The sequence below is a fragment of the Ostrea edulis genome, chromosome 5 (assembly GCF_947568905.1).
Source record: "Ostrea edulis chromosome 5, xbOstEdul1.1, whole genome shotgun sequence".
NCBI classification, from domain to species: domain Eukaryota; kingdom Metazoa; phylum Mollusca; class Bivalvia; order Ostreida; family Ostreidae; genus Ostrea; species Ostrea edulis.
In genome coordinates this window covers 7,704,814-7,729,356 of record NC_079168.1, presented here as the reverse complement: position 1 = coordinate 7,729,356, position 24,543 = coordinate 7,704,814, and the positions used below count along the sequence as shown (strand labels likewise).

The 24,543-nt window shown below is 36.9% G+C and overlaps 1 protein-coding gene across 1 annotated transcript; it reads left to right on the top strand.

The window, feature by feature from the left end:
- The first annotated feature begins 938 nt into the window (after positions 1–938).
- Positions 939–15,924, top strand: LOC125650013 (ribonuclease Oy-like). Its single transcript, XM_048877952.2, has 9 exons — positions 939–1,094; positions 1,197–1,281; positions 5,081–5,136; positions 8,152–8,227; positions 8,312–8,376; positions 9,058–9,171; positions 10,153–10,195; positions 11,696–11,767; positions 13,366–15,924. Exons 1-9 carry the CDS (start codon positions 1,051–1,053, stop codon positions 13,549–13,551), a joined length of 741 nt encoding a protein of 246 aa, XP_048733909.1. The 5' UTR covers positions 939–1,050; the 3' UTR covers positions 13,552–15,924.
- The last annotated feature ends 8,619 nt before the right edge of the window (positions 15,925–24,543 follow it).

Below are 24,543 nucleotides of genomic sequence, written 5' to 3'. Positions count from 1 at the left end.
GTGATGATTTTACACCCATACGAAATAGACTTTTTAATAGTGTTCAATCAATGAAAGAACTTTTTACAAATATCAACAATCATTATATATTATACAATATTTACAAGAATGCGACTTTTATAGAAAAATTTGAAAACTGTTATAATACAACTGTTTATATACACGAATAATTTTTTTAAAAACCCGTTTATGTATTTTTAACTTTTATGTCAGTCGGATGGGACTTAAAAGGGTGTCCCGTGTCAAGGATCACAACCCCCTTGGCACGCAAAAGATCGTTTCCCTGATGTTCGAAAAAGAGTAGGATCACTGGGGTCCGTCAGGGAAACTCAAACAATCAAAACCAAACATAACTCAATTAGTTAACCGCCGTAAAATGGCTGAAATATTGCCAAAACGGCGTTAAAAAAATCAATCAATCAACTATTCTTTAATCCAGATAATCAGTATTTGTCTTGATTGGCGCAATTTTATCCTGGCTAAGCTTGGTAATATTAGTTTCTTCCAGGGGAGTTAACCTGTATTCAACAACCAAGCGAGGGTGAACTGTGAGTAATTTTCAAGAATAGTTAGGTTGTTTCTATATACTGATGTATTCAGTGTTCCATACCAATACACCTTGTTCAGAAAGCGTGACGCTCTGTACTTGATTGTTACCAATCATTGATAATTAGCTTAGACTGGGGGTGTACCTAGTGATTTGGTAAATCTATTGTTTGAGTTGTGAAACATACTAATCATGGTGGTCAAGTGAAACAAGATGTTCTCATGAGTATCTATACAGACGTTAATCTCCAACCCAATCTCAAGAAAGAAAGAAAATTAACTATGTATATCAAAGATATGTATTGTATTAGAGTCACGAGCGCGAGGAAATACTATTTCTTCCTTAACCATACACACTATGAACTGGTATAACTCGTTTAATTTCCTTATACAAACACTCCAGGTGTATCCCTCCAGAGAGACACGAGAGCGAAGTTCCTTATAAGTAGGAAGCATATAACAAATAAGATACAATATTTGTCAGTTTTCAAGCATTTCACAAAAATGAAGGCAATCCTGCTGGTGGTGTCTGTGGTGGTCGTTTCCACGTATGTATTTTTGCCTTGCTGAATATTTAAAAGACTTGACTTTCTTTTCATCTCATTATATTCGTGGACGAAGACTATCTTAATTTTGTATATTTGTTTCAGAGTCCACTGTGAGCGTAAGAAATGGGATTCCTTTATGTTAAGTTTGTCATGGCCGGTCACGTTCTGTAAATTCAACAATATGGGTGTAAGTATGAAATTATTTATACACATAGCTTATTATCAAGGTCTGATAATTATTTACATATACCTTATTATCGAGGTCTGATAATTATTTACATATAGCTTATTATCGAGGTCTGAATTAAATGTCCGAAAATCTCAAATATTTAGGTTCGAAAGCACTTTATGTGTTTTATACAAGATACACACCTTCATATATCACGCTTTAATGCTGGGGTGTCAACCCTTGCATGCGATTCGTTATTATTGAAACTGGCCTTTGTTTTAAGTGGTATTCCTTTCCGAGGAACGCTCTAAATAAAGACTGTTCTGTTAGGCTCGAGTTTAATCTGCTGTGTGAAACTGAAATTTTCAGGCAGATGTTAGGCATTATGAATAAGCGTTTTGTCCAGCTGCAGAACTGTAGCTCTCTGAAAAAATATTTTGACGGAACACAGAGCTACAGTTCCACCCCTAATAAAAACCTTCGATTTACGGCGCACAAAACGCTGCGCATGGTTGAGACCTGCTATCGTTGTATTCTTGTGTTGCTGTCTCATAAATTTAATATAAAAAAAATCTTAACATATTTTCCTACTGTAGTTGTGTCCAAACATACCTTCAAATATTCATTAAAGCCCCATACGACCCGAAAACTCCCAGCTTCAAATGAATTTGTGTGTTGACGTAGCAATGTTAGGTAACCGGGTCAATTCGATATCAGGCCTCAACCGTGCGCAGCTTTTTGTGCGCCGTAAATCGAAGGTTTTTATTAGGGGTGGAACTGTAGCTCTCTGATCCGTCAAAATATTTTTTCAGAGAGCTACAGTTCTGCAGCTACGTTTTTTCAGGCTTTATGAAATTGATACTATCTAGCGTTTCGTTATGTTTTATGAAAGTGATAATACACATGTATGAAAGGTGAAGATAACAAACAGTGATAAATCTCATAACTCCCACAAGGAAATCAAAAGAGTTTGACAAACACGGTCCCCTGGACATACCAGAGGTGGGATCATGTGTCTAGAAGGAGTAAACATCCCCTGTCAACCGTCACATCCGCCGTGAGCCCTATGTCTTTTCAGGTAAACGGAGTAATCCGTAGTCAAAAATCGGTATGAAACGCTTCAAACAGCATTTGACCCAATGATAGGCGTTTCGTTAAGCATTCTATTGGCTTTCATGAAAGTATTACTAGAGCGTTGCAAGGAAAGAAAGCAACTAAGTGCAGGGTATTGACAAAGCATGACAATGTACATGTGACCTGTGATGACGAATGTCACTTTTCCATCATAAAGACGTAATACTTGCTGATATCATATTCCAATTTGTGTTCCATGAGTATGGTTAGCAGGGAATTATGAAATACAATGGTATCTGACCTTTCAGAAGTTCATGTTCAAATCGACATACCGCTGCAAAAGTTAATCGTATTATTCTGAAATATATAAAATGAAAGTAATATCTCCTCAAATTACAATATTTGTGGTTTTAAGGTCAGGTGGGACGGGACATTTTACACCTTATGGTTTAAAAGCTTTCACTATATAGAAATCATTTTCATTTCTTATAATTGAATCCTAGAGCCTATGTCATTTGATGAATTGAATCCTAGAGTCGATGGCATTTGACGAGTAATTTTAAACAATAATTGAATTTTATGAAAAAGCTGAAGATAACGAACAGTGAGTAATCAATCTAATAAAGATACAAAACTGACAGTAGGGTAAACTCAGTCCCCTGTAAACACCAGAAGTGGAATAAGTATATTCTGTCAACCGGTCACACCCGCCGTCAATCCTATATCTTTATCAGGCAAACGGAGTAATCCGTAGTTAAATCGGAATGTAAAGATCGGCCTAACAATTAGTATGAAAAACACCAGACAGTATGCAATTTAATAACAAACTGTGTATGTAAATTAGATCGTTATAACAACTATAGAATTTGCGAAATGCCGACTTTAAACGAGACTGTTGAAAGTCTAGTACTTGTAACATCAACTCATTTGTCAGTAGCCCCTCTTGTTTAAAATGAATATCAGTAAACCTGATATATGCTCCACGAACTGTTATTAATCAATGAACTACTTCATGACAAATGGTCAATGATTGTTGAAATATTATGAAATGGAGTTTTTTCGAGATATATATATATATATATATATATATATATATATATATATATATATATATATAGTGTATATTGACTGACGTTGACCTTTAGAAGATGACCTTGAATGATTTTGTCTGAACGCCATTTTTCTATTACTTAATAATACCTGAGCAAACACTTTTGCAATGAAAGTTTTCCTATGTATTAGGTATATGTACAGTGACTTTGACCTTGTCTAAAATATCAGTAACTGTTGAAATATCTTTTGAAAGTTTTTTTTTTTAATAAACAAAAGGGGTTCTCGGTACCTCTTGCTTGTCGTAAGAGGCGACTTAATTGAGCGGTCCTTCAGATGAGACTACAATAACCGCATTATAAAATGACCTATCCCTGAAAGCCATATCCTTCAATATATGTCAAAAAACCGTCGAAATATGAATCGTGTACATGTTCTGAGTGACGCTGACCTTTCCAAAATGACCTTGAAAGACCTCGGTCCAAAAGATGAATAGACTTGAGTGTTGAATTAGTTTTTAATAATGTTCTAAGTTACTTTGACCTTTGCCTATTCGTTATTTGTACGATATGTAATCAATACTTCTTCAAAAACCTGTTAAAATAACCTTTTCCTTCAATAAGGTATGTGTTGTGACAGACCTTGACCTTTCCAAACGACCTCGAGTGAGCTATATTTGAAAGCCATTTACTTGTTACTTATTTGTGTGATCAATCATCATCAATTTCTGATGAAAGGTTTAGGAGATGTGAGGTCGGACGGACAGACACAATGTCGCCTATATGGGAGCATAAAATTGTATTATACGCTGAACGTGTTCTCGCTTATCCAATCAACATAATATGCAGATGATAATGCATTTTACATAAATATGAAGAAACTCCGTTAGTGATCAAGTTGAATTGTTAGTGTCACAAGGATTTTACCCTGAAGTACTCCATACGTTTTACGAGATATCGACCAGGACTGGAAAGATTAACAGGAAATTGGAGTAAGATCCAAAAATAAGATTTATTTATGACTAAAATAAAAAGTAGCCATCATAACAGGAAGAAATACAGCTTTACCTGAATTTACCAGTTGTTAATAGAAATTCTTATGAAAAGCTCAAAATTCTGTATGGTTACAAAAACCGTAACCAGCTGCGACAAGCCAGATAGTGCAGGGGTTTCAACAGTCTCATGTAAAGTCAGCACTTCGCAAATAATATGATCGTTATAACGACATAGTTTGCCAATACAACCTATCATTGGATGAAATGCTGTCTGACGTGTTTCATACCGATTGTTAGACCGTTCTTGGCACACTGATTTTGACTACGGATAACTCCGTTTACCTGATCAAGAGATAGGGCTCAAGGCGGGTGTGACTCGTCGACAGCAGATGCTTATAATTCCTCCTAGGCACCTGATCTCACTTCTGGTATATCCAGGTATCCCGTGTTTGTCCAACTCTCTATTTTGTATTGTGGGCTTCGGTTTCTTTTCGGTCTCATCCGAAGGACCGCCCCATTTAGACGCCTCTTACGACAAGTAAGGGATACCGAGGACCTTTTGTAACCCGGATACCCACGGGAATCAAGTGAAAATAAGTTATTTGAATATATTATTGGCGATATCATAGGACATGCCATCACATCTGTGATATTGAATTTGTACATTGTTGTTTTTCTTTCTCTTTTGTGATTATCCAGCACAAACCTCGAAACTGTAGCTTCCATGCTATGCAATGGGGAATCCATGGACTTTGGTAAGTTTTCACTATAGATGTGTCTTTTAAGTGCAGGAAAGAGCAAAAAATGTTAAGAAATAATAAACCTAATTTAGGCTGTTTCAGTGTGTCTTATTTCCCAATAAAAGCATCGATCTTAAACTCGATATGAAATTATACATCTATTACATTATATTTAAAAACGTGATAATAGACACTTTATCCGGACAACCTCCCAATTATAGATATGAGTTCAGATTCTAGGTCATCGCTTCATGCAACAGCACTCGCATCTTTGATGTACTGTAAAACCCCATATCAAATAAACTTCAATTGATAATTAATGTATACTGGTAATACATGTAAATATAAGTATCGACCCATACCTGTGTTCACTGTGAACACAATATTCACCAGGGATTGGATGACCCGAGGAATAGAATAACTTAGGATACGATAGAATACTTATCACGTACTCCACAGAAGACGAAAACAAAATAAAATGTATCGGAGCGACACAAATGCCCTAACCCAAGGACCATGACTCTTCGACCACACCCATATACGTGTATTGACTGATTGATTGTATATTGTTTAATATCACTCTTGAGAATCTTTAACTCATGGAGGCGTCACCATACCTGCAAAATTTAGGTCTATATTCGGCGCTTATGGCCATTGAGCAGAGAGGAATCTTTATCGTGCCACACCTGCTGTGACATGGGACCTCGGTTTTTGCGGTCTCATCCAAAGGACCGCCCCATTTAGTCGCTTCCTATGCACACGGTTAACTAGGTCACATGAAATAAAAGCCATGTACGACAGATTCAAATTCCATTTTGTCAGAAATAGGAAAATAAAGTTAGTGACTAATTAGGAATTATATAGTCTGAAATGTTGCAGAAAATAAACATCACCCACCATCGATGGCATTAATACTAACTGATTACCTGGAATTCCTCAACATTTATCAAGAAAACAACCAAAATTCTAACTTGATCTGTAACATGACATGGTAAAGCAATGTATGAAACATGAAATTAATATCTGCGAGCACTACAACATTACAAAAAAGTGCGGAAAACTTAGTATTTGCGATTAGTTTCTAAGTCCAAGGGTCACAACTAGGCAGAAATAAACGGACCGGAAGAAAAAAAAATTGAACTTGATCTGTAGCATGTCATGGTAAAGCAATGTACCAAATATCAAATAAATGTATGCAAGTAAAACGAACAAAGTGCGTATTTGCATTAATTTGCAAAGTCGAAGGACCATAACCCAGCACACAATCAATGGACTGGGAGAATATTTGAACTTGATCTGTCATGGTAGAGCAATGTATCAAATGAGTATCTGTAAGCATGATGCGTATAGTCAGTTAAATCGAGGCAAGCTACTGACAAACAAGTTGATGGTACAGGGGTTTCAACAGTCTCGATTAAAGTCAGCATTTCGCAAATTCTATGGTCGTTATAACGATCTAGTTCGTCAATACAACCTATCATTGTTATTTCGGATTTCAAACATTTCGGTTGAGCATCACTGAAGAGACATTATTTGTTGAAACCTCATCTGGTGCATCAAAATTGGTACCATATAAGTTTTACATCATTGGGTCAAATGCTGTCTGACGTGTTTCATACCGACTGTTAGGCCGTTCTTGGCACACTGATTTTGACTACGTATAACTCCGTTTACCTGATCAGGATATAGGGTTCACGGCGGGTGTGACCGGTCGACAGGAGATGATTACTCCTCCTAGGCACCTGATCCCACCCTGGTGTGTCCAGGGGTCCGTGTTTGCCCAAGTATTTATTTTGTATTGCTTATAGGAGTTATGAGATTGGTCACTGTTCGTTATCTTCGCCTTTCATGACAAAAAGGTGAGGAAAACTGATAAGCTAGATCGTCAGACGGACTTCTAACAAAAAACCCTTCCGGCTCCGCCGACAGAGGACTAATACGCGCAAACTGTTAGTTGTGGGTACTGTTTCGAAGTCCAAATGATCTGACCGGAAGATTAGTGTAACCGACATGTTTTCATAATATATTCATATCCAAATTTTAAATAAAAATGTCCATGTAAGATTGATATAAGCGAAAACTGAATTGTCTGACATTTTCCAGGTCCAAGGGGCAGAATTCTGTTAAAATTATTCCACAAGAACTCAATAAGAATTTGGCCTAGATATTTTCAAGATGTATTTTCTTTCCAGATGTCGATTAGATATGCGCATTTGTAGCAGTCAATTGTGTTCAATTAGATTTGATTTCGGCCCACTTTAATTTTCTTTCCAGTGTTTTGAACGATTCCCACTGATTATTGTAACGCACGTGTAATACTTTTTAAAAGTAGTTTCTAACCAGGTTTTGGGTAATGAAAATTGTTAATTGTAATGCACTACTAATCCTCCTGCTATTGAATGCAGTATACAATGCAGACAAAAATGCATTACATGTTATGGTACTTCAATTCATTTCGTTGCCAAGAAATTCACTAACGGCCCATTTTCGTATTGATTATTACTGAACATAAAAAGGTGAAGATAACGAACAGTGGTAAATCTCATAACTCCTATAAGGAAAACAAAATTAAGAGTTGGGCAAATATGGACCCCTGGATATACCAGAGGTGGGATTAGGTGCCTAGAAGGAGCACGCACCCCCTGCCGTAAGCCCGATACCTTGATCAGGTAAACGGATTAATCCGTAGTCAAAGTCAATGTGTAAAGAACGGTCTAACAATTGGTATGAAGCACGTCAGACAGCATTTAACCCAATGACAGGTTGTATTGGCAAACTAGATCGTTATAAAGACCATATATTTTATATATATCTTTTTTATCTATGAGCGTAGGCCCTCTCGGAGTGATGGTGGCTGTGTATATTTTATATATATCTTTTTTTATATATGAGCGTAGGCCCTCTCGGAGTGATGGTGGCTGTGTATATTTTATATACAGTGTATATCTTTTTTATTTATGAGCGTAGGTCCTCTCGGAGTGATGGTGGCTGTGTATATTTTATATATATCTTTTTTATATATGAGCGTAGGCCCTCTCTGAGTGATGGTGGCTGTTCCCCAGAACACTGCAACGTATCCCATCCATTTAATGTAGAAGAAATAAAGGTTTGTATCTTTCTTCTCTTGAATTTGTGTTTCAGTGAACAAAACACCCCTAGTATTAAATAAACATGATTTCATTTACTATAGAGTTTACTGAGTGAGCTGAAGAAATACTGGCCAAACCTGTTAAAGGGAAATTTATACTCATTCTGGTAAGGATAACAGACTCAGCGGTTCTCAATTACAAAGTTAGGTCTGACGTTCATTTCGTACGTGCAACTGTAACACAGAGAAACACAGATCAGTATATTTACTGAAACATTTAGTATGAACACACAGATCAGTGTATTTACTGACACATTTAGTATGAACACACAGATCATTATATTTACTGACACATTTAGTATGAACACACAGATCAGTATATTTACTGACATCTTTAATGTGAACACACAGATCAGTGTATTTACTGACACATTTAGTATGAACACACAGATCAGTATATTTACTGACACATTTAGTATGAACACACAGATCAGTGTATTTACTGACACATTTAGTATGAACACACAGATCAGTATATTTACTGACACATTTAGTATGAACACACAGATCAGTATATTTACTGACATCTTTAATGTGAACACACAGATCAGTGTATTTACTGACACATTTAGTATGAACACACAGATCAGTATATTTACTGACACATTTAGTATGAACACACAGATCAGTATATTTACTGACACATTTAGTATGAACACATAGATCAGTATATTTACTGACACATTTAGTATGAACACATAGATCAGTATATTTACTGACATCTTTAATGTGAACATATAAATCAGTATATTTACTGACACCTTTAGCGTATAATTTTCCTATTTTAGGAAACATGAATGGGAAACCCATGGAAGGTGTGCGACAGAGAAGAAAGATCTTGCCACTGAACTTCAGTATTTCAAGAAAACCATTGACCTCCGTAGGACATATGACGTCGACAGGTAATCAATATCTTATATGTAATATTTAAGTTAGCGTACTTATACGAGTTATAACATTGATCACTGTTCGTTATCTTCACCTTCATACCGTCTTCCTGGCGGCCGACAATAACGACACACCTGACCTCCTCTTGCTACATGCGATATTTTTATTGTAAGAGGAACATAATGTAGCATGTTTTAACCCAGTACTAAGCTTTAAGCTTAGTTTGCCTTGGTCAAGGATTTCTCCACGCTATAAATTTCTTAGAAAGAAACGTAGCAGGTGAGGCTCAAACTTAGCTCAAGGGTTGCTGTTAATTTGTTTTGGTCGCACAAAAGTCTCGGTAATAAATAATATAAAAGTTCTTTTCGATCTCTAAAAGCCTACAACACGCCTGCTAATCGATCAATTGCATAACAAGAGATTATGTATAGAAATCAAAAGAGATCGATTTCCGGTTATGCAATCGATACCCAAATTTAACATGCATAGATGGTAAGTTGTCTCGATGCAAGCGATTGTTGAGATTTTAATTAAAATATAAGAATGTAATTCGATGAGTAATTCTATTTTCTATTGTTTTACACTCTTATAAAATGCAAGGGTGGTCGATTAGCGACGATTTTTGTTCTGAAGCGAGGGTCGGTAGAGCATCGTAGAGAATCGTATTTACCGACAGGAATTTGTGTTTATTTCATTTTAAACATAAGTGTCAATGCTCACCATTAGTTCTCAATATTTGCGACCTTTGTAGCAAAATTTGGACTTTGATTTGTGTATCATTTAGCAAATATACGATGAAAATGACGTCACATATGCAAGCGATCCAAAAGTATGAAGGACCAATTGCAGTAGGTCACCTGAGTTTACTCAGGTGATCCAAAAATGGATGCTTCCACTATCAAAATTCAAAACTTCTAATTTTTGTTCTCAATTGCGTGGTTTTCAGGTTCAATTAACACCTACACTGTAAGGGCCTTTTGTTTTGTTTTTTTCAGGATGCTTATGTCAGCTGGTATCAAGTCTGGTCAATCCTACTCGGTAACGCTAACACTGATACATCGCTTTATACTTCCTGTTTGCTCTAAAATACATACTAACCCTATTTCAATCGACATAAGAGTGTAGCAGAAATGAATTTACATGAATATTATTTGTTTTATTCTATATATTGACATTGTACTATCTTCATTTAGTTGTTTATTTACACGTAAGTCTTATTTGACAGTTTCTACAGATGCCCACGTGTTCAATCATCAAAACAATCTTTAATATTCGTAACCTTGATTTTCATTGGATAATTGTTCGGAAGTATAAAATTATAATTTAACCTCTATGGGTGGTACTAAAATACGGGTAAAGTTCATACCCTCAGTATTCTATTCAATATATTCAAAATTATGATTTTCTATTGTCCCTTGCCGTGGGGATCCGGGTTAGAATAGGTCCTCAGTAACCCCTTGCTTGTCGTAAGAAGCGATTAAATGGGGCGGTCCTTCGGATGAGACCGCAAACACCGAGGTCCTGTATCACGATAAAGATCCCTCCCTGCTCAAAGGCCATAAGCGCCGAGCATAGGCCTAAATTTCGCAGCCCTTCACCGGCAGTGGTGACGTCTCCATATGAGTGAAATAATCTCGAGCGGGACGTTAAACAACATACAATCAATCAATCAATTGTCCCAATTTAGTATAAATATCCTGATTTTCGTTAGTTATTTGGGGGTTTGGAAAGCATTAACTTGCCGTAAGTATCTCACTTTAGATTCAGGCTTAATAGGTATTTAGCAGGTTGCAACAGTCCTTGCCTTTCTCTGATGGGTCCTGTTAAATTATTTTGGACCCCAAAACCTAAAGGTTAGGAGTTATGTAAATAAATATGTAATTCAAGTAGGAGTTTTCATTTTCGTAGGCCTTGCCCCCCCCCCCCCCCCCCATCTAAGTTAAGTAGGTTAACTTGTCCCCATCCTGGGTTGGGGGTTGGTTTATCATTATCATATATAGACTTTATAGTCAGAGACAGGATTTTTCTTTACCATTTTGTATCATTGTTGAATCTCTTATTTTTTTTCTTCTTTGTGTGTTGTTAAATAAATTTAACGTCTTTGTTGAGCGGTGTTGTCATTATGACTCGTATTACAATAGCTATCACATGACTTACTGACAACATTTTATAATTCAACACGACATAGTACCCTTACCTCATAAAAGAAGTACAAGTGCTTCTTCGGACGGCAATTTTTAATAAGATATAAATATTATTGATAAACTGCTATCCAAGGACAGATCGATCCATGCAAAAAGAAAGTACAAGAGAGTCTATGTTTTCTTTAAGATTAGAACCATTAAATTTTGTTGCACACATTCCCAATGATTAAAGGAGGAAACCTATTTTTATAACATACTTACATGAACAATTTTATTAACTATATTTTCCAGTATAGGACAATATTAATGAAAACTTGAGAAGGTATGTCGGTACTTTTCATGTGCTGGATGTTCATTTATGATGTACATGTATATTCAACATGTCTTTTTTCAGCTGTCGGATATTGAGCAGGCTGTGAAGACAGGTACCGGGGGTCAACCAAATGTTCTGTGTGGAACTACCAAGGTAACTAAACATCTCAGTCTAAATTCTCATCTGTGGAATTACGCCGGTTACTAAACATCTCAGTCTAAATTCTCATCTGTGTAATTACGCCGGTTTCTAAACATCTCAGTCTAAATTCTCATCTGTGGAATTACCCAGGTAACTAAATATTTCAGTCTAAATTCTGCACTGTTGATTAATACTGAATATAATTCATAGGTCCCCTTAATCGGAGATTAGACAGCATACAGTTATTGGCCTGTCCGTCTGCTAAAACTTTAACCTAGGCCATAACTTTTGAATGATTAGTGCTACGACTTTCCTTTCCTTGTAAAACGACCTCTCGTTCCCTTGACCTTTAGCTACTTTTGAAAAAAAAAATAACATACTAGAGGTCATTATCAACTTTGCTGCTATACGGAGGCATCAATGTTTTACAATCTTGTTGCACGATCGCATCTGTAAACACCGTGTTTTTGATATTTACAAGTTTGTGATTTTTAAGCGATATCAAAAGATTGATTTTAAGATGAATACCCCAGGAACATATGTTGTATTAAATTTGAGCTTTATGTCTGACGGCGTGCGTATTAAACTGACATTGGACCATTTGGATGAGGCCACGCTTGGGAGCAGTTTCACAAATAACGCCCCTTTGAGAAATTTTCACTCAATTTGAGAATTTACCAGTTGAATATTAATTACCACAAATTTATACCTATTCCTAGTACTTGGGGCCGTAGCAGTGAGGGTTCTTTACGTGCTATCACCTTCCGCGACACGGGTTATATCCAAAGGTTATATCCAAAAGACACGTGACTCTTACTTCAAAATGCCGAGTGTTTTAAGAAACGAGCAATCACAGCCTATTTTTATGTTGGCAAGAGCAGGACCTCCTGGTTACGAAGCTTGAAAAACCACTTAACTTACGCCATCTAGTTACATACACCAAACTTACAAGTACATGTACATATATGTAAGGGTAATATCAATTTCAGTAGCGAAACTTCACACCTGTCTGTTTCTGCGGTGTTTTACATATGTAATATATAGTCTCTTTTCGACGTTACACTGATACATGTAAGTAACAAAGTTAACTATAATCAGAATTCCATAAACGTTATACATACAAATTGTGCTTTACCTAGAAAATGACCGAGGAAGATTTAAAATGTGGTTGAAATGCAGAGGAAGGTCAGATCACCTGTCTTTAGGCGATCTACACTGATCGTGAGAGACATGTGATCCGGTCTAGATTAGGTCGGCAAGACTAACGCCAAAATATTATTAGACTCGGATTGAAATGCATATCTTTAATATTGCACCATATACTTTTTCTCTATGACTCATAAAATTGAAAATGTCCTTTGTGTAAATGCCCAGGCCTTTTTATAATTCACGCAATGGGGATCTCGGCACCACATAAACTGTCACAGTGACGTTTTATGACCATGTCGGAAGAGTTCAAAAGTTTATTCTCAAAAATAATTTTCGCAGATATCCCTTGTATTGTTTTAGAAACTTTTTTAAAGTTCTAATAAGTTTTAAATTTACGTTGCTGATCTCGGACATTTTTGATCATGTCTCAAACTTAACAATTTTTAACTTTAAAATTTCAGGAGGATGAGGAGGAGGCATGGCTTTCACAAATCATAATCTGCATGAATGACGCCTTCAAAATTACCGATTGCCCAAAGAAAAAATGTCATCGAGAACTACAATTTACCGGAGAAAGAAAATCGCTGCCACCGGCGGATGAGTGTCTCTCTAAAGTATTCTACCCACGAAAGGAAACTCGACCGTGACGTGCCGTTTGAATCTTCAAATTCCAGTGCTACAAATATTTCATCTGTATTTTCACATACCGTGCTGTGGAAGACGTCATGTTTACATTCCCAATGATTTTTGTCTTTAATTATACCCCCCGAACGAAGTTCAGGGGGGTACATAGGAATCACTTTGTCTGTCTGTCCGTCCTTGCAGATTCGTGTCAGGGCCATAACTTCTTTGTTCTTTGACTTAGGCATACCATATTTGACACACAGGTGGATCACCATAAGACGATGTGTCGAGTACCTTCCTGACCTCTATATGACCTTGAACTCAAGGTCAAAATTAAAGTGAATTCGTGTCCGGCCCATAACTTCTTTGTTCGTTGATTTAGGCATACCGTATTTGACACATGAGTGTATCACCATGAGACGATGTGTCATGTACCTTCATGACCTCCATATGACCTTGACCTCAAGGTCAAAATTAAAGGTTTTTACAATGGATTCGTGTCAGGGCCATGACTTCTTTGTTCTTTGACATAGGCATACCATATTTGACACATGAGTGTATCACCATGAGACGATGTGTCATGTACCTTCATGACCTCCATATGACCTTGACCTCAAGGTCAAAATTAAAGGTTTTTACAATGAATTCGTGTCCGGGCCATAACTTCTTTGTTCTTTGACACAGGCATACCATACTTGACACATGAGTGTATCACCATGAGACGATGTGTCATGTACCTTCATGACCTCCATTTGACCTTGACCTCAAGGTCAAATTAAAGGTTTTTACAATGGATTCGTGTCAGGGCCATGACTTCTTTGTTCTTTGACATAGGCATACCATATTTGACACATGAGTATATCACCATGAGACGATGTGTCGGGTACCTTCATGACCTCTATATGACCTTGAACTTTGAACTCAGGTTAAAATTGATTATAGGGTTTTGACATAGTCATACCATAAGACATGGGTGTATCACCATGAGACTGTGTCATGTACATTCATGATCTCTTTATGACCTTGACCTTCGATCTCAAGGTCAAAATTATAGGTTTATGACATGGATTTGTGTTCGGACTATATCTTCCATTTTCTTCTTCAAAAGCATACCATATTTTTACACTCAGGAAAGAGGTAATTTATACCGATTAACAACACCCTTTGGGAGATTGGGGTAAGCGGGGGTATTCTTAGTGAGCATTGCTCACAGTACCTCTTGTTAATATCTATACAAGTTATAATGATAGCCATTTCCTCATGAATGTGTGGTGTGAACAATGCGCGCATGAATCTCTATAAACCTACATGTAGTACGTCTAGTTGAACGTATTTTCAAAACTGACATTTATTTCATAAGTAACCATACATTGTATAACATTGTCAATCATCTATATTTTGTGTTTCCAAGCAACACAAATGTTAGAGAAGTCTCAGATTTCTTGATTAGTCAGGGAAACTCAACACTCACAACCAAACATATTTCAGTTAGTGAACCGCCATAAAATGGCTGGAAAATTGCCAACACCGCGTAAAACTAAGCAATCAAATCAAACAATTGATTAATGAAGAAATTGGCACAGTTGTTTATTAATCTAAAAGAATAAAATCCAAAATTATCATGCAATATTTGACAACCAGTTCCTGATAGTATTTTCGCCTTACGGCTCTTAAGGAAGTTTTGTAGAGCCGTAAGGTGAAAATTCACTGTACGAGCAGGAACACAAACACACAGCCCTTGATTTAGTAACATGTTTATTTATAGACAGCCTTTGAGGCAAGTGTTAACATCTATTATCTCTATTTCAAAAGTTTTGGTCCTCATAAAAATTCAAACGTCATCTCGTTTTGGGATAAGAACACATTACAAATCGTGACCCGGAAACAAAAGACGTTAAACGACAGAAAACGAATACGGAGATGGTGATTCCGTCAGCCTACACTCTGTGTTCCCTCAATGTTCAGTTGTATCAAGGTCATTTACGAAGGATTTAAGCAATCTCGTATCAAGTCAGCATTTCGCAAATTCTATGGTCGTTATAATGATCTAGTTTGTTCATATAACCTATCATTGGGTCAAATGCTGTCTGACGTGTTTGATATCTAGTGTTCGGCCGTTCTTTACACACTGATTTTGACTATGGATTACTCCGTTTACTTGATCAAGATATAGGGCTCATGGCGAATGTGACCAGCCAACAGGGGATACTTACTCCTCCTGGGCATCTGATCCCACATCTGGTATATCTAGGGATCGCCCATTGTCATCTTTGCCCAACTTTTAATTTTGTATTCCTTATAGGAGTTGTGAAATTGATCAATGTTCGTTATCATCACCTTTTCTTTTCACTATTTGCCATTGTGTCACAATTTTCATAAACGTTTTCCAGTTCACTGATGTTGTGTTTTATATTCGGTTGGCATGTTAAAGTGTTCAGAATTTTATAAGAAATGATGCAATTTGACTTTAAAAGTCATACAGCACCACCCTAGCATTCAGGGTCGATGCAGTTCAGTTTCTTTATTCATATGAAGCTCCTCTTATCATTGCTATCGACTTACTAAGATTGGTTGCCGAAAGTTGAGTAAACTTTTAAAAAGACAGAATGCTTTTTCAGAATAGGATTCTTAAATCTCCAAAAAGCACTGACCCAAAACGCCGATGACGTATGGGTGAAATATTATTGAATTGGGCGAATAACAAACAATACACAAACAGCTGTGTAAATCAATCTTTGATCTGATGAAACCATCACCCTATCATCTGTTTATCTGTCAGAACACAACATACAATGTAAGGCATGTTTTGAAGCATTTCTTGCCATTGACTTCCTCTATATCTGCTATGGACGAGCAGGAACGGTCGTATGGTTCGCTTAGGTCGGCACGCATTAAAGTCTGTAGGAATTGCACAACGATTTTCATCTTCAGTGTCTACAAGAAAATTACAGTAGACATGTAGATAATACAGATATGACAAAGATATAGGTTACACCGAGTAAAAGTTTTACATCAGACTCCAGAATTACTAATATCGCCTAGGTTAGAAGTATACAATCAAGGTATGGTGTAATGTGGCAAGATCAGAGATAAAAAAGAAATTGTTTCAAGATTTAATGCAGCTTCAGGAAGTGACATAGTTTGCCCTTGACTCAAGGACTATGAATTTAGAGACTCGTAACAACTATTGGGCAGTAAAAATGTTTAATGTCAATGGGTAAGGAAGATTTCTGAAGATGTAAATACACTTTTAAGCCTACACCCATTGCCGCTGGAGTCCAGATTTTCACACTTCTGATCGCTTCCTCCAAATTCACTACACATGGACCCACCGTTAAAACGCAGAACGGAAAATATTGTACCAATGAAATGAAATAATAGTTTGAGGTATCGGGAAGCAGAAATTACAAAGAGAACGGGAAGTCATTCTCAGAATCCACCGTTTCAACAACTCCATACTAAAGTATATGTATTCTAAAATCATTATAACTTATGATGAAAAATATTATGAAGCTCCCATGGGTACCTCCCTCTTTTCATGGCTTTGTCATTTTCTGATCCCCATCCCCACCGATTGTGACAGTATGCGTTGTTTCACAAATTATAACAAATTATAACATACTGGATAAAACTTGAATTAAAAATAAACCTTTCAAAGTTCATTACTTTTTTCCGGCTACTTCTAAATTCTAATCTTTGAATTTTATTACTTTTTTTTCTACTACCATCTTTAAGAAAATACTTGTGAGATTCCTGGGTCAAAACAATGTGAACAGAATTAAATGATTAAATGAAGTATTTTACAAAATGTCAAGGCTATCTGATAAGCCCTATAGGAGAAGTGTTTACAAGGTATTTCACATCCTCCATCCCTCTTAGGTCCACTTTAACTTTAATAATACCCATTGGATTCTCCTGTCCCGACGATATGCACGTCTGCAAATGATATTGAAGTAATGTACAAAGTTTCAGGTGTATCAGATAGGCCATATACTAAGAAATATGTTCACAAGCTACTTTACATCCTCCACCACCAGTGGCGGATTTAATGGGGGGAGGAGGGCACAGCCGGCGCCCCCCCCCCCCCCTAAAATTTTCAAAGTGAAGGTAAATCGTGGTATCTTGTTTAGAAAAATGTACTAAATGATAAAAGAAGCAGTAATTTCTTCCACTCTCGCAGAAATAAATGACAAAATCTTTTGATTTCTTGAATAACAGTTAACTTTATTGGGAGAACTTAATTTTTTCCAAAAACCCTTAAAATTTGCGTCATTTTACTATTTTCACCTTATTAAAAATGATAGATATTAATACAAATGACTTAAATGGGAGACGTATTTCAAGTCCTATAAAATCTGTAAAATCCAGGAGCTTCGCCCCCCTGGGTCCCCACCAGGGTTTCGCCCTGGACCCACTGGGGGCCTCAGGGCGCCCCCCAGCCACATAAAGTGGCACCCCCCGTAAACACTATTCCTGGATCCGCCCCTGACCACTCTTAGATCTACAATAACTTTTAGGAAACTAATTGGATCCTCAAGTCCCGAGAATATGCACATCTACTAATGGCAATAAAACATTATACAAAGTTTCAAGTCTATCGGATAAGCCATATAGGAGAAGTATTCACAATCTATTTTACATGTTCATTATGAGTGAAAAATTCTCGAGTTGGACGTTAAACAATATACAACCAACCAATCCGCCCCTCTTAGATTCACTATAATTTTAGGAAAAGGATCATCACGTACCGACAGTATCACATCTACAAATAGCAATGAAGCATTATACAAAGTTTCAAGTCTATCAGATCAGCCAAATAGAAGTGTTCACAATCTATATTACATTCTCCACCCATCTTAGATCCATTGTAACTGTTAGGAAAATAATTGGATCCTCACGTCTCGACAATATGTACATCTATAAATGGCGATGAAGCATTGTTCAAAGTTTCAAGTCCACCTGATAAGCCATATAGGAGGAGAAGCGTTCACAAGAATTTGTGACGAACAGACGGACGGACTAACAGCTAACCGACATTACATAAACATTAAGTCCCCACTAACGGACATAATTCTCGATAAATTAGTAAATTGTAGGAAAATTCTCGAGAAAGTTTGACAGGGGATGCGTACTACTCATATAGGCACCTGATCCCACCTCTAGTATGACCAGAGGTCCGTGTTTGCCCAACACTTTAATTTGTATTCTTTATGGGATTTATTTCATTTGACTCCAGTCTTTCGCACTCTGGTTTTTTCCCTCAGTTCTTACAAGTGTATTGTTATTTCGAATTTCCAACATTTCGGCTTGAGCATCACTGAAGAGGCATTATTTGTCGAAATGCGCATCTGGTGCATCAAAATTGGTACCGTATAAGTTTTACATGAGATTGATCACTCTTCGTTATCTTCACCTTTCACTGGTCAGTTACTAGTAATACGATATAAATATCTTTTAGTACATGTTTTGTTTGTTTCCTTGAATGTTGTTTTAGTCTCTTTCGACCATTTTTCACTCGTACAGAGACATCAAGAGTTATAGGTTAAGCACCCGTAATTTTTCACTTTGGGAGACGCTCAAGGTCGCAGCAGTGAGTGAGTTGGGGAGTTCTTTACCAACAATGAACATTTCGGGATTGATGCAGCGCCGGGTTAAAAAATAGCGAGCGCCCTGACACACTATTGAGTGAAGACAACGAACAGTGATCAATCTCATAACTCCTATAAGGAATACAAAATAAAGAGTTGGAAAAACAGACCCCTAGATATACCAAAGGTGGGATCAGTAGACCAGGAGGAGTAAGCATCCTCTGTCGATCGGTGTAAAACACTTAGGACTCAGCACTGTAACTAAATAAATTACCGGAACATGTAATATCGCATCCATCAAAGCAACCGTTTATCATGCGCGACGTTGCAGAGCATTTTCGGTCTTCAGTAATGCAAGATTTTGCCATTTCTCTAGTTGTTGGTGGACAGTACGATGTAAAAGGTAATGAAAATAGCTCGCAGTTTTACTAACAATTGAAAATTTCTTGATAACTACTATCACAATTCTTTTCAAATTTGGTATGATGCATGCTTGGGAGCGGAGCAAAAATTTACCAATTTTAAAAATATTCTCTACAAACGCACATCTGTAAGAAAAACTAAATATATAGTGATATAGAGCAGGAAGGCCTCTACCAAAATTGTAAATTTCATGATCCCCGACCTAGAGGTTCTGACTACAAGGCGAGGTTAAGTTGGTAAATATAGTACATGTCACGGGGTCTTACAACAAGAACTCTTGGTGCAGGTTTCAATTTAATTTTTATTTGTATCCAACATATCCGATACTGCAATCATAAATTTGACGATGACCTAAAATGAAAATGAAACATTCACACATACATCTCTCAAATACGATAATTTGAGCAACAAATTATTATTAAATAGATTAAAACGATTTAAATGAATTTTGTTCTTACCAGTTATATATCTTTATATCCCGTAAGGAATATATCCGTATAGGGTATCTCGGTGTGAGACTTACCCTGATGTACTGCGTTAAAGTCTTGTTAATCTCTAGTTAATCTCTAAATTAATCCATGCTCATCCTTTTATACAAGCTCACACACATGCGCACACTACTACCACTCCCTAAAAAACTTGTTCTGCAACTTCTAATAAAATACTCACTCGCTCTACAAATACCTAACTCAGCAAAACCCTATTCACAAAACAATCACGTGACACCACGTACACAAGAACACAACACGAATACGATGACAATGCATGAATGAATTAGTAAACAGGGGAATGAATGAATGAAAGTATTAACTATACTACATTTTAACACCAAAAACATAACACTAACATACATCGCGTGACTGCTGGACGCCCGTAATTTATTGTATTCTAAATACACAATTCGCAGAAAAACAAGGCGTTTTCTCATGTACAAAAATTAAGATAACTTTCCAACTCCATATACAAAATATGAGCAATACATAAATATCAATACTTTTAAATATACCTCAAATCCCCTCTATATAGCATCAGGGCCGGCCAGGAAAAAACTAGAAATAAAACGATGAAAATCGCAAAAAACTCTAGAAAACCTGTGTCCGTTGCCAAGCGCCGCTGGATGCAGGGGTTTGTGAACGGACCTCACAACTTATTTGTAAATGTTTAACTTTTGCATGGCATGGATGAAAACATAAGATTTAATTATCCATTAAGTTTCGTCTATCTCGTGACGAACGGCGGCTAAAAATGGATCATTCCATTCTACCTGTACAATATACTGTACCGTCAATACAACATTTTCCCGCTATTACTAACGAAACGCGGGAAAATATAAGTATTGAACAATCTGAAATGAATAAAATGCATATAACATTTGATAATTAAAATACGCAATTGTCACCCTGTGACATTCTCCCCCTCTTTATTGAAACGTGTCCTGGCATTTCCTGAAGCAAATCCAAATACTCATTAATATGCTTAAAATTACATCTAAACTCAACTATATACAAAAATAGATTCACATAACACATCAAGTGCACATCATGTAAATATTTCATATGTAGTTTTCTATCTCAAGTCTACTATGGTATGTTATACACCATCTTAACTACTTCTACTTCATACCCATGTAAATGCAAAACCATGAAGTTCAATCCTTAACTACAGCACGTTACACATGTAGAGCAATCCCTCATAAGACCATATATACATATTCAGTAAAGACAATTTGTCTCTTTCACCTGTGACATTCTCCCCCCTATACATACCAAATCTGGGCATTTTGAGGAGAAACCCCAAGTACCATATCTATCTGGTGGTTTTCTACCCCTTGTGGATCTCCTCGGTTCTACCACTCTACGACTGAAGATTCAGATGTGGATAAAAAGGATCTCTGCCCCGATTCTGCTTCTGATGAAATCTCAGATACAAAAGTGGATTTTGGTTTTGATGGAATGCTGAAATTCTTTGAAACATTTTTACTTCTTAGCAAAAAATAATATCCTGATCATGGTCACTATCTGATTCTGTTCCTGATGAAACTTCTTGTATTTTGTGTTCTTCCTGCACTGACCTAGTCTGCCTTTGCTTTCTAATTGAATATTCTGTACTATCTGAATTCGAGATACACATAAATGGTAATAATAAATTCCTATGTAAAGTTCTAATTTTTCCACAACCCGATTCTTTCCTAACTCTATAAACTGGAATGTCTGAAACCGGTTGTTCAACCACCACATATGGATCTCTTTCCCACTTGTCTTGTAAGTTCGATCTTCCTGAAAACACTAACTTCCTAATAAGAACTCTATCACCTTCCTCCAACCTCTCAAATCTTACCTTCTGATCATAATTATGTTTGTACCTATCCGATTTCCTCTGTATGTTGTCCCTTGCCACTCTGTATGCAAAGTTTAATCTCCTTTGTAATTTCTGAGCATAGTTTTCCCTACTTCTTACCTGCTTCTCAGAATTTTCAATACCAAAGTAAGCATCTTATTGCCAAACGAGGGTGCCAACCAAACATTAGATAGTGAGGGGAATACCCTGTAGTCTCGTTTTTGGTTGCATTATATGCATGTACTACTGGCAAAACATAAGTTTTCCAATCTTGTTTCTGATGCTCATCCAAAGTAGCTAACATTCTCAAAAGGGTCTGATTAAACCTTTCAACTTTCCCATTCCCCATAGGGTGATAGGGAGTAGTCCTGCTCTTCTTGACTCCTGCTATGCGACACAACTCTTTGATTACAGAACTCTCAAAATTCCTCCCTTGATCTGAATGGATACGTGCTGGGAAACTAATGGCAAATGAAATGTTCATACAATACCTTTGCTGTTGTCGATGCTAGCTGATTTCTGGTTGGAATTGCCATGGCATATCTGGAAAAGTGGTCGGTTGTGACTAAGATATTCTCATGTCCACCTTTGGATTTCTCTAGGCTGAGGAAATCGATACAAAGAAGCTCCAATGGTCTGGATGTTTGGATAGGGATCATTTCTGCTCTGAGTATTTCTCTGGTCTTGCTCGTAATGCATCTTTCACACTGCTCCACTTTCTCCTGAACATCTCTGTACATGTTGGGCCAATAGAAACGTTGTAATAACCAGTAAGTTCTATCTCTTCCCTGGTGAAACATGTCATGAAGTCCTTTAAGAACTATGTGCTTGTACTTACTTGGTAGTACTAACTGTCTCACCTGTTCTCCATTCACTGTTGTTTCTCTATACAGAACTTCTCTATCAATTACCAATTGTTTCCATTCCCTCAAGAATAACTTCACGTCACTAGATTCCTGATGTAAATTCTTACCTGAAGGTTTCTCTCTTCTACTAACAAAGTACTTAACCCTGTTTATGTGAGGATCACCTTTCTGTTCTTCACTCCAGTTTACCTTAGCCATCTCTTCATATGATAATTGAAAGTTGACCTCATGCTCTGCTGGCTTCAACGACTTCCCAATTACAAAACTCTCTGCTAGTGGAGTGTCCTTCACCAATATTGCACTAGAAATTGCTTGTACGACATCTGTAAACATTTCCTGCTGTTGTGGATTTCTAGACAATCCATCCGCATCCTTATTAAGCTTACGAGCTCTGTACTTAATCTTGAAATTATAGGACGAAAGTGATGCTAACCAACGATGAGAAGTGGCATCTAACTTAGCTGTTGTAGAGACATAAGTTAAGGGATTGTTATCTGTCCTTACCTCAAACAGATTTCCATATAAGTAATCATGGAACTTGTCTACTACAGCCCATTTCAGACAAAGAAATTCCAGTTTATGAGCTGGATAATGTTTCTCTGATGCCCTTAGTCCCCTGCTTGCATAAGCAATTACCCGCTCTATGCCGTTTTGCTCTTGATACAGCACTGTCCCCAAACCATCTGAACTTGCATCAACATTTAGTACAAATGGTTTAGAGAAATCGGCATAAGCAAGGATAGGAGGGTTTGTAAGCTTTTGAACAATATTATCAAAAGAATTTTGTTCTATCTCACCCCATTTCCATTCTACCTTTTTTCTTGACCTTGCCTTTCTCTTGGAAATTTTATTAGTAGGTTGTCCAATCAGAAGATCATTCAGAGGCTTCACAATTCTGGCGTAATTCTGTACAAATCTACGATAATATCCAGTAAAACCTAGAAAAGATCTTAAAGTTTTCACATTAGATGGTACTGGCCAATTTCTGAGAGATGAAGTTTTATCTGGATCAGTCAATATCCCCTTTTCAGACACCACATGACCCAAATACCGAACTTCACTTTTAAAAAACTCGCATTTCTTCGGATTGAGTTTTAACTTGTACTCATGTAATCTTTGAAAAACGGATTCTAATCTTTCCAAATGCTCTGAAAATGTACTAGAAAATATCAAAATGTCATCTAGTAAAAGTAAACATTCCTTCAAATTCATGTCACCCATACACATTTCCATCAGTCTTTGGAATGTAGCAGGTGCGTTGGTTAAACCAAATGGCATCCTGTTACATTCAAAGAAAGCAAATGGGCCTACTGTAAATGCCGTTTTCATCTTGTCTTCCTCTTTTAATTCCACCTGCCAATAGCCAGATTTAAGATCTAGTTTGCTAAAATATTTTGCACCTACCAGCCTGTCTAGAGTATCCTCTATCCTAGGTAGTGTATAGGCATCTCTAATTGTTCTGTTGTTAAGTTTTCGAAGATCTATGCAAAACCTTAAAGACCCATCCGCTTTCCTACATAACACTATATTGGAACAATATGGACTACTGGACTTGCGGATCGCCCCTGCCTCTAACATCTCTTTCAGTGTCTGCCTTACCTCCTCAATTATCCCTGGAGGTATTCGCCTATATGACTCCCTAAATGGAACATCCGTTGTAAGATGGATCTCGTGTTTATCCAGCTGGATTCCAATAGATGTTTCGATTTCGACAGAGCTCCGTTTATCGTTAAATTAATAAACACTAGGTACTGTTACATACGTAAATATGTTTTTACACAGTTGTATGCACACAATTTTT

Bases quoted from the DNA above. Each gene is read 5' to 3' on its own strand.
- LOC125650013 (XM_048877952.2), top strand. From the start codon at position 1,051: ATGAAGGCAATCCTGCTGGTGGTGTCTGTGGTGGTCGTTTCCAC. The intron at 5,137-8,151 runs GTAAGTTTTCAC...ATATGAGCGTAG, and splicing joins TGGGGAATCCATGGACTTTG to GCCCTCTCTGAGTGATGGTG. The intron at 10,196-11,695 runs GTAACGCTAACA...GTCTTTTTTCAG, and splicing joins AGTCTGGTCAATCCTACTCG to CTGTCGGATATTGAGCAGGC.